At 39.8% G+C, this 13340-nt stretch overlaps 1 protein-coding gene across 1 annotated transcript in view; it reads left to right on the top strand.

Moving 5' to 3' along the window:
• Positions 1 to 13340, top strand: part of TTC39B (tetratricopeptide repeat domain 39B) — a 128220-nt gene that overhangs the window by 63988 nt on the left and 50892 nt on the right. The window contains 4 exon segments of the mRNA XM_049634890.1: positions 2270 to 2365; positions 6575 to 6685; positions 9592 to 9723; positions 10706 to 10782. Coding sequence (XP_049490847.1) covers positions 2270 to 2365; positions 6575 to 6685; positions 9592 to 9723; positions 10706 to 10782 — 416 coding nt within the window.

Here is a 13340-nt window from a genome sequence, read left to right as displayed (position 1 = left end):
CACTCTCTTGTACTATATATTCAAATTATATAAATAGATCAAAAAATTGAATATTAAAAGGTAATAGCACTGGTAAAATTATGGTATATAATGTTTATGGAGGGAGGTTGTTTCTAAGTATGCCCTCAAAATCAGAAATGTTAAAGGAAAATAATTAGTTTTCATTAAATAAAAATTTCAAAATTTGAAATTGAGGAGAATTTTGTAATTAAAACTGAAGGTAAATGGTACAGTAATTTCAGAGACCATGTTTTGCTGGCCCTTGTAAATAAATCTGTAATAGAACAGATGGGCAAGAGTGGTCCAAATGGATAGATGACCTTTTGAATAGATCTTTTTCCTTTTTGCTCCTAAGCAGAGGTAGCTGTCACTGCCCTAGAGTCTGGTTTATGTAAGTGCTCAGTGCTTCCTCTATTCTGGTGAAATAGTCTTGTGATGGAAAATAACCAGCCTAAAGTACATTTCTTCCTAGCTGTGGGGTTTTCTTTTCTCCTACGACCCACATCCAACCACCTTTGTGAAAGAACCTTGATTTTCCCCTAACCTGATGTATAAAATTTTGGGAACTTGATATATTCAAGACACGATGAATGTTGAATATAAAATATTACAAGGCATTGGGAGGTCTGAAAGGTGGGCTATAATCAAACTCCACTTAACTGAGGGCATTACACATCTTAGAATTAAAAAAAAAATAAAGCTTTCCTAAAAGGGCAGTCAATAGCCCTTTTCTCTCTAGGCTTGGGTACAGTTAAGAACGGAAGCAGGAGGCTGGTGATTCTATTACAATACGGGCGTTGGGGGCGGGGGAGCTTATTCTTACTCCATGAAAATTTCCTTTTCTAGCATGGCCCCGCCTCCATGTGTCTGTGGTGGGAGCCCTGGGTCAATGAAATGGCCTAAGCATCTGCCAACCAGATCAGTCTCCACCTCCTGAATGTTACTGTAGAACTCTGTGGTGTATATATAATGAGAAATGAAGCTGTTTTTAGAAAGAGGATCCCTAACAAAACACACGCTCTTTAACTCAAGAATTTATCCTCAGGAAACGATCAGGCAAGTCAGTAAAGAGCTTATTACAATATTGTTTGTAATCGCAAAACATCGGGAGCAATTTACATGCCCCCAAAATAAGGGGCAGGTAACAAATTATGTTACAGTAACTATAAGAAAAGATTCAGGATAAATTAAACATACAATGAAGGAAACTAGAATATATCACCCCAAAATATGCCTGTTTGACCTGTAAATCATTTTGAGCTGAAGGCAATCTAGAAGGAGCAAACACTGTAATAGCTCTCCCTTTTCTGCCTAAAGGCTGGAAATAAATTATCCTTTTACTGGAGAAAGACATTTATATCTGCAAGCCTTTGAAAGTGACCCTTATCTTCCTAGTTACTTCATTGTTTTCTACCCCTACCCCAGGCCCTTTGTCTTGCCAATTTTTCACAGATTTGAAAACTTCCTGCTGGTCTTCATTCTCTTGTGAAGGCCCTCACGTACTTATACCAGTTCAACAAAATTTATATGCTTTTCTCCTGATAATCAGTCTTTGTCCGTTTTATCTTCAGACCCAGCCGGGGACTCTAAGAGGGTCAGAGAAAAGTTTTTCCTTCCTTTCAATAATATTCCATTTATTTTTATGGAAAAAAAATTTTTTTTAAACATTTATTCATTTTTTGAGAGACAGAGAGAGAGACAGAGCCTGACCGGGGGAGGGGCAGAGAGAGAGAGAGAGAGAGAGAGAACACAGAATCTGAAGGAGGCTCCAGGCTCTGAACTGACAGCACAGAGCCCGACATGGGGCTTGGACTCAGGGACCATGAGATCATGACCGTGAGATCATGAGCCAAAGTTGGACACTTAACCAACTGAGCCACCCAGGTGCCCCTCAATAATATTCCATTTTAATAAAATATAAAAATATCTGTATAGATTTACTTGGGAAAAGTTCTGGAAGGATATTTATATACAAGATACAATGTTGTCTTGTTGTCTTTGGGTGGAGAGCTTTGGGGGAGCTGATTTTGGTTGATTTTTTGTGTGTGTGTACTAGGAAAAAAAAAGGTTATTTTATTGGTGCTGTGTTTCAGGAATGTTCACCATGTAACAGTAGATAGATTTTTGTTACTTGATTTTCCGAATTGATTAGAAATGGAGGTGAGATGTACTAAATAATTGGAGGGCTTATGTTGTATACTTGAATTTATGTGGTCTTTTCCTGTAAGACAAAGAAATAAAAACCTCATTCTGCTTTTTTTATTAATAGGTTTTCTCGCACAGATATGGCAGCAAGCAGCCAACCCTTTGCATCACTTGACACAAAACAGCCCACTGGACGGCACGGATCATCTAACGTGAACAGGTCAGGAAGAGGTGCAGGTGTTTTAGGGATGTTGGGAGAGCGGTCCAAGCCGTTGGTGAATTGTAATGTTGATGTTAGAACAGGGCTTTGTGTTTTGCTGACTGATGTCCATTTGACAAATTAGGAGGGGCAGACGGAGCTGCCAAGGGACTCTGAAGAGGTGGCCCTGTCAAAGCAAAAGGAGCACAACTAAATGACAACATTTGGGGCATAGCTCTCTTTTGAGTCTCTTTTATTTAAACAAGTTTTAGATCATTAATTTCACATATAAAATAATATAACCACATTGCCAGGCATTGAAGAAAATGGAAGAAAGGAGAAACAGCCACCGTAAATATGACCTCTTAAACACAGACTGTTATTTTGGTGTATTTCATTCTAGTCTTTTTCCTCAGCATGTATCTTTTTTTTTCTTTTCTTTTCTTTTCTTTTCTTTTCTTTTCTCTTTTCTTTTCTCTTTTCCTTCCCTTCCCTCCCCTTCCTTTCCCTCCCTTCCTCTTCCCCTCCCCCTCCCCTTCCTTTTCCTTTTCCTCCCCTCCCCCTCCCCCCCCCCCCCCCCCCCCCCTCCCCCCCCCCCTCCTCTCTTTTCTTTTCTGTGTAATGTTCACTTATTTTGAGAGAGAGAGTGAGAGAGCTTGAGTGCACACAAGTAGGGGAGGGGCAGAGGGAGAGGGAGAGAGAGAGAATCCCGAGCATGTTCCTTGCTGTCAGCACAGAGCCCAACGCGGGGGTTGAACTCACCAACTGTGAGATCATGACCTGAGCTGAAATCAGGAGTTGGAAGCTTAGCCTACTGAGCCACCCAGGCACCCCCTGGGCATATACTTTTTGATATGGATGCAACCATAGGGTTTTCATTGAATATTGTAGTATGATTATTTTTCTACTTAATATTCTTATAACCTTGGCTTAAGGAGCATTTTAAGAAATGTTGAATATAGAAAATTCAGGAAATATAGAAAAGCACAAAGGAGAAAATAAAATGTGTATTACCATCACTGTAACTTTTTTGTGTTTTGATATTATTTCTTTTTTTCTTCATATATAGAGATACTGATTTTTTATTAATTGGGATCATATTAAATATCCTATTTAGTAACCTCGTTTTTATTTTATTATTATTTTTTGCCCTGCCCCTCCACCTTTTTTTTATAGTCTGCCTTTTTTTTTTTTTTTTAATTTTATTTTTCCCTAATCTCTATACCCAACGTGGGGTTTGAACTCATAACCCTGAGATCTAACGTCACACGCTTCACTGACTGAACCAGCCTGGTGACCTGCTTTTTGAAAGTTAATATATCATGACATTTTTCCTGTCCATTAATATTTTTTGTAATAATTTCACATTGAATTGCTAAGTAATGTTTTCTTTTCCTGCCTATTCTCCAATTAATGTAACTAATTGTTTCTTTTTCAAAATGTATGTTGTTCCTTTATCATTTATGATCATTTATTGAGGCAACCCTGTTAAAGCTATGCTTTAGTACCACGGGAAAGTGCTTTTTATCTGTCCTTACAGGTTTATTGAACTTTAAGTTGTACAGTAGATCTTTAGCATTTCAGAGTCTGCCTTTGAAATCTCAGCTATTTGTGAGTGTGTTCGTAACACTCCTGAAGTTGGCAGCCTGTCGCAAGACTCGGCTCTCACCGTACAGAGACGGGGTGCAATAATTTGAAGATTGATGAATGGAAATGAGGTTGAAAATAACTTCCGAGGATCTTTAGGCATTTATTTTTCACATTACTCTTTCATTCCATATGTCCCTGCTTATGGAAATCTGAGCTTTCTTTAGAAGTAGGAGTTTTCTCCCTCAGAGTTAACCTCTAAGTCATCTGATAGTTTCCTAGGTAACTACTGCATCAACATTTATAGGTCTTCCTTGACTTATGATGGGCTTATGTTCCAATAAACCCACTGTAAATCAAAAATCCATTTAATACGCCTATCCTGTCGAACATCATAGCTTAGTCTCGCCTACCTTAAATGTGCTCAGAACACCTACATTAGCCAGCCTGCTGCTAGAAACGTAACTGAGGTGGGATTTTGTTTTCATGTTTGAAGGCATGAATTTGGAGAGGTTGGTGGCATGGAAATTCGACTTTAAGTACTTTTAAATAAATCATCATACTGCTCATTTACTTGCCGAAATATTTTCCTGTTAAAAGTTGTTACACAAAACATTTTGGAGAGGGCTCTGATTTTAAAGAGCAAAACTTCTGTCAGTCATAAATAACTAACAGGTAATTTTTAATAAAGGGTAAAATCATAATGATTATACAAACATAAAAACGAACGCATGTTAAAGATTTTGCTTAACTCATTAATCAGTGAGGGAGCTAGGCAGATGTTATAATAGATTCAAAGGAGAAATCAAAACAGCACAAATTTATATGGACTTAAGGAACGTTGAAATTAATGTCCGAAGTCAGCAAAACTAACTCCTTACAGGAAGGAGAAAAGGTCATTGAACCTGCCTACTGAGTTTACATGTCTGTAGACAACAGTTACTTTGCATTGCTATCAGTTACTTATGATTTACAGAGTTGCGATGCAACACTAAAAAAACACTGATTAAAAAATGGTTGGAGGACCCGAATAGATATTTTTGCAAAAAGATATACAGATGACCAAGACACACGAAAAGATGCTAAACATCACTAATCATCAGGGAAATGCAAATCAAAACCACAGTGAGGTATCAGTTATACTTGTCAGAATGCCTAAAAAAAGGGGGGGGGGGGGGGGGTGGGGTGGGGAGAAGAAATAGTAAGTGTTGGCCAGGATATGGAGAAACGGGAACCCTTGTGCATTGTTGCTGGGAATGTAAAACGGTATAGCCACTGTGGAAAACAGTATGGAAGTTCCTCAAAAAAGTGAAAGTAGAAATACCATATGATTCACTACTGGGTATTTACCTAAAGAAAACGAAAACACTAATTCAAAAAGGTATATGCACCCCTATGTTTATTGCAGCATTATTTACAATAGCCAACATATGGAAGCAGCCTAAGTGTCCACAGATTAATGGATAAAGAAGATGGTGTATATATGTACTATGGAATATTACTCAGCCATAAAAAGGTTGAGATCTTGCCATTTCCAACAACACAGATAGACCTGGAGGGTATAATGTTAAGTGCAATAAATCAGATTGAGAAAGACAAATATCATGAGTTCACTTACATGTGGAGTCTAAAAAACAAGTGAATAAACAAAAAAAATGCAGATTCAGACTCATAAATATAGAAAACAAACTAATGGTTGGCTAGAGGGAAGGGGCATGGGTGAATGGGCAAAATGGGTGAAAGAGAGTGGGAGTGAAAGAGAGTGGGCTTCCACGTAGGGAACAAATAAGTCATGGGCATAAAAGGCACAGCATAGGGAATATAGTTTATGATATTATAATAGCATTGTATGGTGACAGCTGGTAGCTACACTTGTGAGCAGTTAGCACAACTATAGAGAAGTTGAATCACAGTGTTGTATACCTGAAACTAATGTAACATTGTGTGTTGACTATACTCAAATTAAAAAAGAAAACACAAAGGGCCTGGGTGGTTCAGTCGGTTAAGCATCCGACTTAGTCTTAGGTCATGATCTCGTGGTTTGTGGGTTTGAGCCCCACATCCGGCTCTTTGGTGACAGCTTGGAGCTTGGAGCCTGCTTCGGATTGTGTTTCCCTCTCTCTCTGCCCCTCCCCTGCTTGCGTGCATGCACTCGTTCTCTCTCTCTCTCTCAGAAATAAAATAAACATTGAAAAAAAAAACTAAAAAAGAAAACACAATGTGCAGAGTTGCAAGACAGTTCCTATAGAATCAAAAGCAATCTGAAGGAGTCTCTTCTACGGTCTAGATGATAATCAGTTTTCCACTGAAGCACATTTTTTCCCCCTGCATAATCAAACTAAAAGATAATAACTTTCCCTGTCCTATGAATCAAGGTAGTTCCCACCCTTGTGGTCTTTGTGAGGGCTATCAGCCTTATTTGTTGATTTATTCCATCCTCATGACATTTTCACGAAGGTGGTGGTATTCCCATTTTACAGATAAGGAAGGCTTTAGAAGGTTTCAGAAGGGTTAGAATCCCAGTCTTTCTTTCTCCAAAGGGTACACACACACACACACACACACACACACACACACACACCCGCAACAACTTCTAATAGTAAAAGCTATTGAAATGCTATGTATTTTTTTCTTGATCCTTAGGTCAACATCAGTGAAGGTGGATCTCAAGTGTGGCCTAGAAGAATGTTCAGTGGCATTGAACTTATTTCTGAGTAACAAATTCACGGATGCCTTAGAGTTGCTTCGACCATGGTAATTAACTTAATTTCTTTTAGATAAAATACATTTTTACAGACGTTTCTGATGAGTCTTTGATATATTGCTTGTCAGTCAGCATATCTGCATTGCCACCTGAATATTTCTAAGCTAATTTGGTTGAGACGCCTTACTTTTGGTCAGTTTTAATATCCAGTTAAAAAAAAAAATCTTGTTTTTTTCCAAATTTAATCAGTAGAAAGTTTCTGATTCTCATATTTTAATTTCTATATGTGTTCAAATATTGTCGTCTCATATAGTTTTGTGGAGTTTCATTTTGCTCTTTCCAGTGAGATACTTTAATGGATATGCCTCTAAAGCTTAAATACCTTTGACAGAAGTTCCCTTTGAAATGGGGATGGGAAGAATTAGAATATACTAATCTCAAATGTTAAAAAGAACTTTTCTTTAAAAGAAATTTAAGATAATAAAAAATGTTATTGGGACTCCCTATTTATGTGATAAATAAGTTAAGCAGTTTAATTTCAGCTGATAATACCTGTTAAATTGTTCAAATGTGGCAGCAAAACCTGTGCTTAGCCCGTTTACTAGGTGTCATCTTGAGCACTGTCCCCAACTCCACAGTGTGACTGTAGCTGGACAGGAGTAATCATACCTTGTGCCTTCAAACGCAACACTTAACTTGGATGAAACTTAGACCTTCTAATAACAGTTTTCTAGAAGGTTGCTCGGGTACAACAGCGGAAATCTCCTTTCTTTGGTCGGTAGAGTAATGTGATTCTGATCATGGACCTTCAGTCCTCCTGCACTCATTGTGGTGAGTGTTGCATAATGTATAGAATTGCCGAATCGCTATATTGCACACCTAAAACTAAAATGACATTGTGTGTCACTACCTACTTCAATAAAGAAAATGAAATTACCTCCCTAGAAGCTGGTGTGGTAGTTCTATTAAGATGTAGAAGAGCTGTGATCACATAGTATTTCAGGGGTTAGGACCAGAGGATAAAAGAGATGCTACAGCCCGAGAAAATGGCCCAGTGTTGTCTCCAACACTGTCCACCCTGCCTGTCTCCTGCCTCGTTTCCCTCTGTCCTTCCCAGACCCTCAGACTTCTTTCTCTGTCCATCTTCTGTCTCTGCTTCCTGGTCTTCCTCCTCTTTGCCTGCCTACCTTTTTCTGTTTGTCTCTCCTCTCTCAGCCTGCCTGCCTGCCTGTCTCCTTCACTTTTTATTCACACAAGACCCCACTCTCCTCTGCCTCAGACACCCCAGCTGGTGGTAACATGGAATGACAAGAAGTGATTGAGTATTTTATTTAGTCAAGATTCTCTCATCTTGATGCATGTTTCACTGTTAAACATAGGTTTTCCCACTTGCATACTTTTTTTTTTCCCTCTTGGAGCTTTTGGTTTAAAATGCGAGGTTTGGGGCGCCTGGATGGCTCAGTCGGTTAAGCATCCGACTTCGGCTCAGGTCATGATCTCGTGGTCCACGAGTTCGAGCCCCGCGTCAGGCTCTGTGCTGACAGCTCAGAGCCTGGAGCCTGTTTCAGATTCTGTGTCTTCCTCTCTCTGACCCTCCCCTGTTCATGCTGTCTCTCCCTGTCTCAAAAATAAAATAAACATTAAAAAAAAATTAAAAAAAAAAAAATAAAATGCGAGGTTTAAGACCACAATAAATGATTAACTTTGGGCTGCTGTTACCCTTTGTGGTCTTTTGAACAGCCAGTGACCTTGCTATTCGGGACAAACTGCAAATTACCAAAGGATGTTTAGAGTATTTCCATGAGGGAAAAGAAGAATGTGGCTTGTGTTTATTTTGCATAGTAGCGGGCTGTGGTGGATTATATTTGAATTAAAAACAAAACTGCGCGGGGCGCCTGGGTGGCGCAGTCGGTTAGGCGTCCGACTTCAGCCAGGTCACGATCTCGCGGTCCGTGAGTTCGAGCCCCGCGTCAGGCTCTGGGCTGATGGCTCGGAGCCTGGAGCCTGCTTCCGATTCTGTGTCTCCCTCTCTCTCTGCCCCTCCCCTGTTCATGCTCTGTCTCTCTCTGTCCCAAAAATAAAATAAAAAAAAAAAAGTTGAAAAAAAAATTAAAAAAAAAAACAACAAAACTGCGCATTAATATTTCAAGTCTTGTAAATAACTAATTGAGTCTTGTAAATAACACGATGAGAAGTTTTGAGAAAAGAGATGGTAAGGTTTTCACAGTCTGAGAGTCTGGGATGTGTCATACCTTAAGACTAATTAATGCCCGTAAGAGTCTAAGCAGTTCTTCCTGATAATTTAGTAATTTGAATTATTAAGAACTTTATTCAGGAACTGTGGATAATGGGATTAGATTACATACGAAGTCTAGAATGTACTTTTGTCTGGGCCCTTTGTGGCCAACCTAATTTATTGCAAAAGTCTTGCTTCCCTTTGGCCTCCAGCTGGGAGTGGAGATGAACTGGTTTTAAAAATAGGTCTTTATCTTTCAAAAAACGTATCAGAATCTCTCTGTCCCAAAATACATTTCCAGTGGCTTGTATTTTAGTACTTCTGTCAGCACTAAAGATAGGAAGTAGATTCCCGGTGTTTGGGGAAAATTGATTTGCTTTGAAATGTTTTCTACTAAAAGAGTCCGCAGGCTGCCCCCTTGTGCTGAAATGGGGAAAAACAATTGTCAGCTTCCGCTTCAACCTGGAACATTCAGTGTTGCCTGCATGGGCGTAATTTGCAAAGTCCTTGATACTTGAGTTTTTTTTTTTTTTGGGACGTGTCTTTCACAGTCTATATTATTTCAGTGATTATGGTGAAGGAGTAAAATTTATCGCTATACAAGTCACGATATGTTTTTACTAGGATTTCTTCTGGTCAGTATCAGACAAGACCTGAATGCTCTTAAACTGCATTGAAACATATTAATTCCTTTTTTTTTTTTTTTTTTTTGCCCCCCAGGGCTAAGGAGAGTATGTACCATGCCTTGGGCTACAGTACTATTGTGGTGTTGCAGGCCGTCCTGACCTTCGAGCAACAGGACATCCAAAATGGCATTTCTGCCATGAAGGATGCATTACAGACCTGCCAAAAGTATGAACCGAGTAATTAAATACTTGAGATGCAACTACAAACCTTTGTGTCTGTGTGACAGAGTGAGTGTCACACTCTGATGGAAAGCTCTGTTTGGAGGTGGCCACAATTGTAGTAAGGGACTTGTACTTCCAAGCCTCCTGGCCTCACGTAGTTGTATCTAATAGAGTTGAAAGTTCCTGTTGGGAATTATAGAAGATTCTTGTTTGGCCAAGCAGTTGGCATCTGTGCCTCCACGGGTCCCCCCCCCGCCTTTTTTTTTTTTCCCATTGGTAACTTCAGTCACAGCAAGCATCTCCCAAGGGTCTCCGTGGCGCAGATGAATTCAGCTCCTGCCTGCCAAGCCAGGCCAAGCAAGGAACTCTCTTTTTTTCTACGGGCGGATGCTGCCTGTTCGGAAGGGAGAGTTTTATTTGTCTAAAAGGACATACCTGGACACTTCTGGTTGGTGAAAATGAGATGGACTTTCAGTTTTATTTTAATCTTTGCTCTGTGTGTATAGCAAGACCCCGGCAACAGCTGTTAACCAGCACTGGTGACACTTAATGTGAAACTATATCCTCATGTAATTATGTTGCAACCCTGCAAATGAAGAGTTTCCCAATATCACACTCGATTCTTAATCACAAGTCGATTCTTAACCTGTGGGTGCCTCTTACCAGAGAAATACTGATTTCAGCATCGTGCAGGTGCTTGGCAGGGCTAGTGTTCATTGTGTTGTGCGAGTTTGTCCACTCACGTGTCCAGTAAGTGTGGATGGAGTGCCCACAGGAGATCAGCTCAGGGCTGGGTGCCGGGTACACAGTGTTGAAAAGGGTGCTCTCTGCCCTTTAGGGTTTAGAGTTTGAGGTTTGCAGTTCCTCCTTGGTAACTCTTTGGTATGACTGAGACTGAAATGAATGTCCGATGAAAGTGAACTCGGCCTGATTTATTATTATTTTTTCTTTCTATTTCCCACCGCCCTTCTACTTTTTCTCCACAGATACAGGAAAAAATGCACAGTTGTGGAATCGTTCTCAAGTCTTCTTTCTAGGGGCTCATTGGAACAGCTGACTGAAGGTGAGACTCATTTAAAAGATTAATGTTTCCCTGTCTTGGGAAGGTTAAAACGTGATCATACTCCTAAAATTCAATACTTAAGCATATAATGTAAAGTAAATGGAGTATCTTTTTCTCTTTCCCACCATAACTCACCCTGCAGGAGTGACCACTGTTAATAGTTGGGTTAATGGCTCAAGATTACCCACCTAGCGGAGCGAGGTTCCACCTGCCTTTCTGTAAGCCACAGCTCTTTCCGTTGTACCTCACACATTTTCTTGTAGGCTTGTAGTAAAGGGAACAGAGTGTTCATGTATGGCTGAGAGAGACATCTTGAAAATAGATGGTGCTGCGTTCTTACCTTTTTATAATGTCTTTGACATGACACTTCAGAAAATCTGGAATAAGGTAGGAGGTTACTTCTTCCTAATTATTAAAAAAATAAAACAAATGAGAAGATGCTACTATATACCTATTAGAATGTCCATAATCTGAAACATCAAAAACACCATGGTTGATGAGAATGCAAAATTGTATAGCTACTTTAGGGGAGACAGTTTGGCAATTTCTTACAAAACTGTACGTGCTTTGTTTGGCCTTACAAACCAGTAATCAGTCTCCTCAATATTTACACAACGGAGCTGAAGACTTAGGACCAGCACAAAAATCTGCACGTAGATGTTTACAGCATCTTTATTTGTAATTGCCAAGACTTGTAAGCAACCAAGATGTCTTTCAGTAGGTGAATGGCTAAATAAACTGTGGTGCATGTAGACAAATGGACGATTAATTAGTGCTAAAAAGAAATGAGCTATCAAGCCACAGAAAGACATAGAGCAACTTTAAATACATATTACTAAGTGAAAGACGCCAATCTGAAAGGGCTACGTGCTGGATGATTGCAAGCATATAACATTCTAGAAAAGGCAAAACTGTAGAGACAGTGAAAAGATCAGTGATTGCCTGGGGATGGGGTGTAGGGATGAATAGGTAGATGGAGCACAGAGGATTTTTAGGGCAGTGAAAAAACTTTGTATGATATCATGATGATGAGTACATGTCTTTATACATTTGTCCAAACCCATAGAATGTACAACACCAAGAATGAGCTCTAATGTAAACTGTGGACTTTGGGTAATTATGATGTGTGAATGGAGGTTCATCAATTGTACCACTCTGGTGGGGGATGTTGATAACGGGGGAGGTAATGCATGCATGGGGCAAGGGATACATGGGAAATTTCTGTACCTTCCCTTCAGTTTTTCTGTGAATCAAACACTGCTTTAAAGAATAAAGTCTTAATTAGAAAATAATAAAAATAAATGAGCTTGTGACTATAGCATATTCTGAAAAACAGGTTAATTTAGACTTGTACATCCAAAGCCATGTTTAATTAACATTTTAATGCAGGCTGAAGATATTTCCTTCAGTAGACTAAGGAATTTATGATTCAGAGATGTTCTGGTAAGGTACCTACTCATAAATGCCAAATGGCTAATTTTGAGAACTGAGGAATATAAATCAAACAGAGTGAAGGAACAAGACTTTTATAAATTAAGTTGCATTTTATTCCTAATGAGTTTGGCTGTCACTGCAACCCAAACAGACTTTGTGTTCAAGGAGGCATGTCAAAACATTGTAGCTTTAGTATGTGATTTGTTTTTCCTCTTGGTAATTTTCATTTACATCCTTCAGTGGCTGGTTGTCTGCAGGAGTCAGTATATTTAATTAGACTTTTCGTGGGTTTAACATGGAACACACCCATTCTTCTCTCGTGCCTGGCGTATTGCCCTGAATGTTTTTCAGATTTCCTTTGAAAATAGATATGTACATGCAGTACTTAGGATGGGAAAGGGATTTAACATGAAGGATACTTACGTATAGTCTACAGAGTTCAAATTTTCTTGACCTTTCAGCTCTGTCTTCTCATTATGTCCTTGAGCTGCTCTTAGATTTGTCCATTTTTAACTTCACCCTGATACGTCTAATCCTTTGGATGCTCATACCTCTGCACGGACTCAGCGTTGCCTACTGAATCAAGCCCAGCCTCTGACGCTTAAGGTTGTCCATAATTCAGCCCCGACTTACCTTTCCGGACTCATTTCACACTCCTGCCTTTACACACCTTGTGCTCTCACCGGGCCTTCCCCGCACATGCCCAAGCCAGCAATCTGGGGTACTGAGTAGGCTTTCAAAGTGGGAAATTCCAAACTGTTCCCACTTTGTTACAAATGTACATAGAAAGAAGAGGAAATTCAGGTGACTGTAAAAATCGAAGACTGCTTTTATTCCTCTGAACGCTGAGTAAATCCAGAGGGCCAAGGGTAGTAATCGTAGCGAAAGTAGCAAACAAAAATGGAGCGCTTACTCTGAATAGTGAGCTCTGCTTGCAGCACCTCACTTGATTCTTCAGCTGTGAAGTAGAGACATTATGAGCTGGACTTTATAAATGAGGTAATGGACGGGGGGTGGGCGGGATGACCAGCAGAGAGAGGAGGGATGACCCGAGGGAGAGGTGAGCTGACCGGAGATGAGGAGGGATGACCGGCAGGGAGAGGAGGGATGACCGGCAGGGAGAG

This window comes from Panthera uncia, chromosome D4 (assembly GCF_023721935.1).
Source record: "Panthera uncia isolate 11264 chromosome D4, Puncia_PCG_1.0, whole genome shotgun sequence".
Classification (NCBI taxonomy): Eukaryota; Metazoa; Chordata; class Mammalia; order Carnivora; family Felidae; genus Panthera; species Panthera uncia.
Note: the sequence above shows the minus strand (reverse complement) of the source record. Positions and strands in the feature narration are given on the sequence as shown.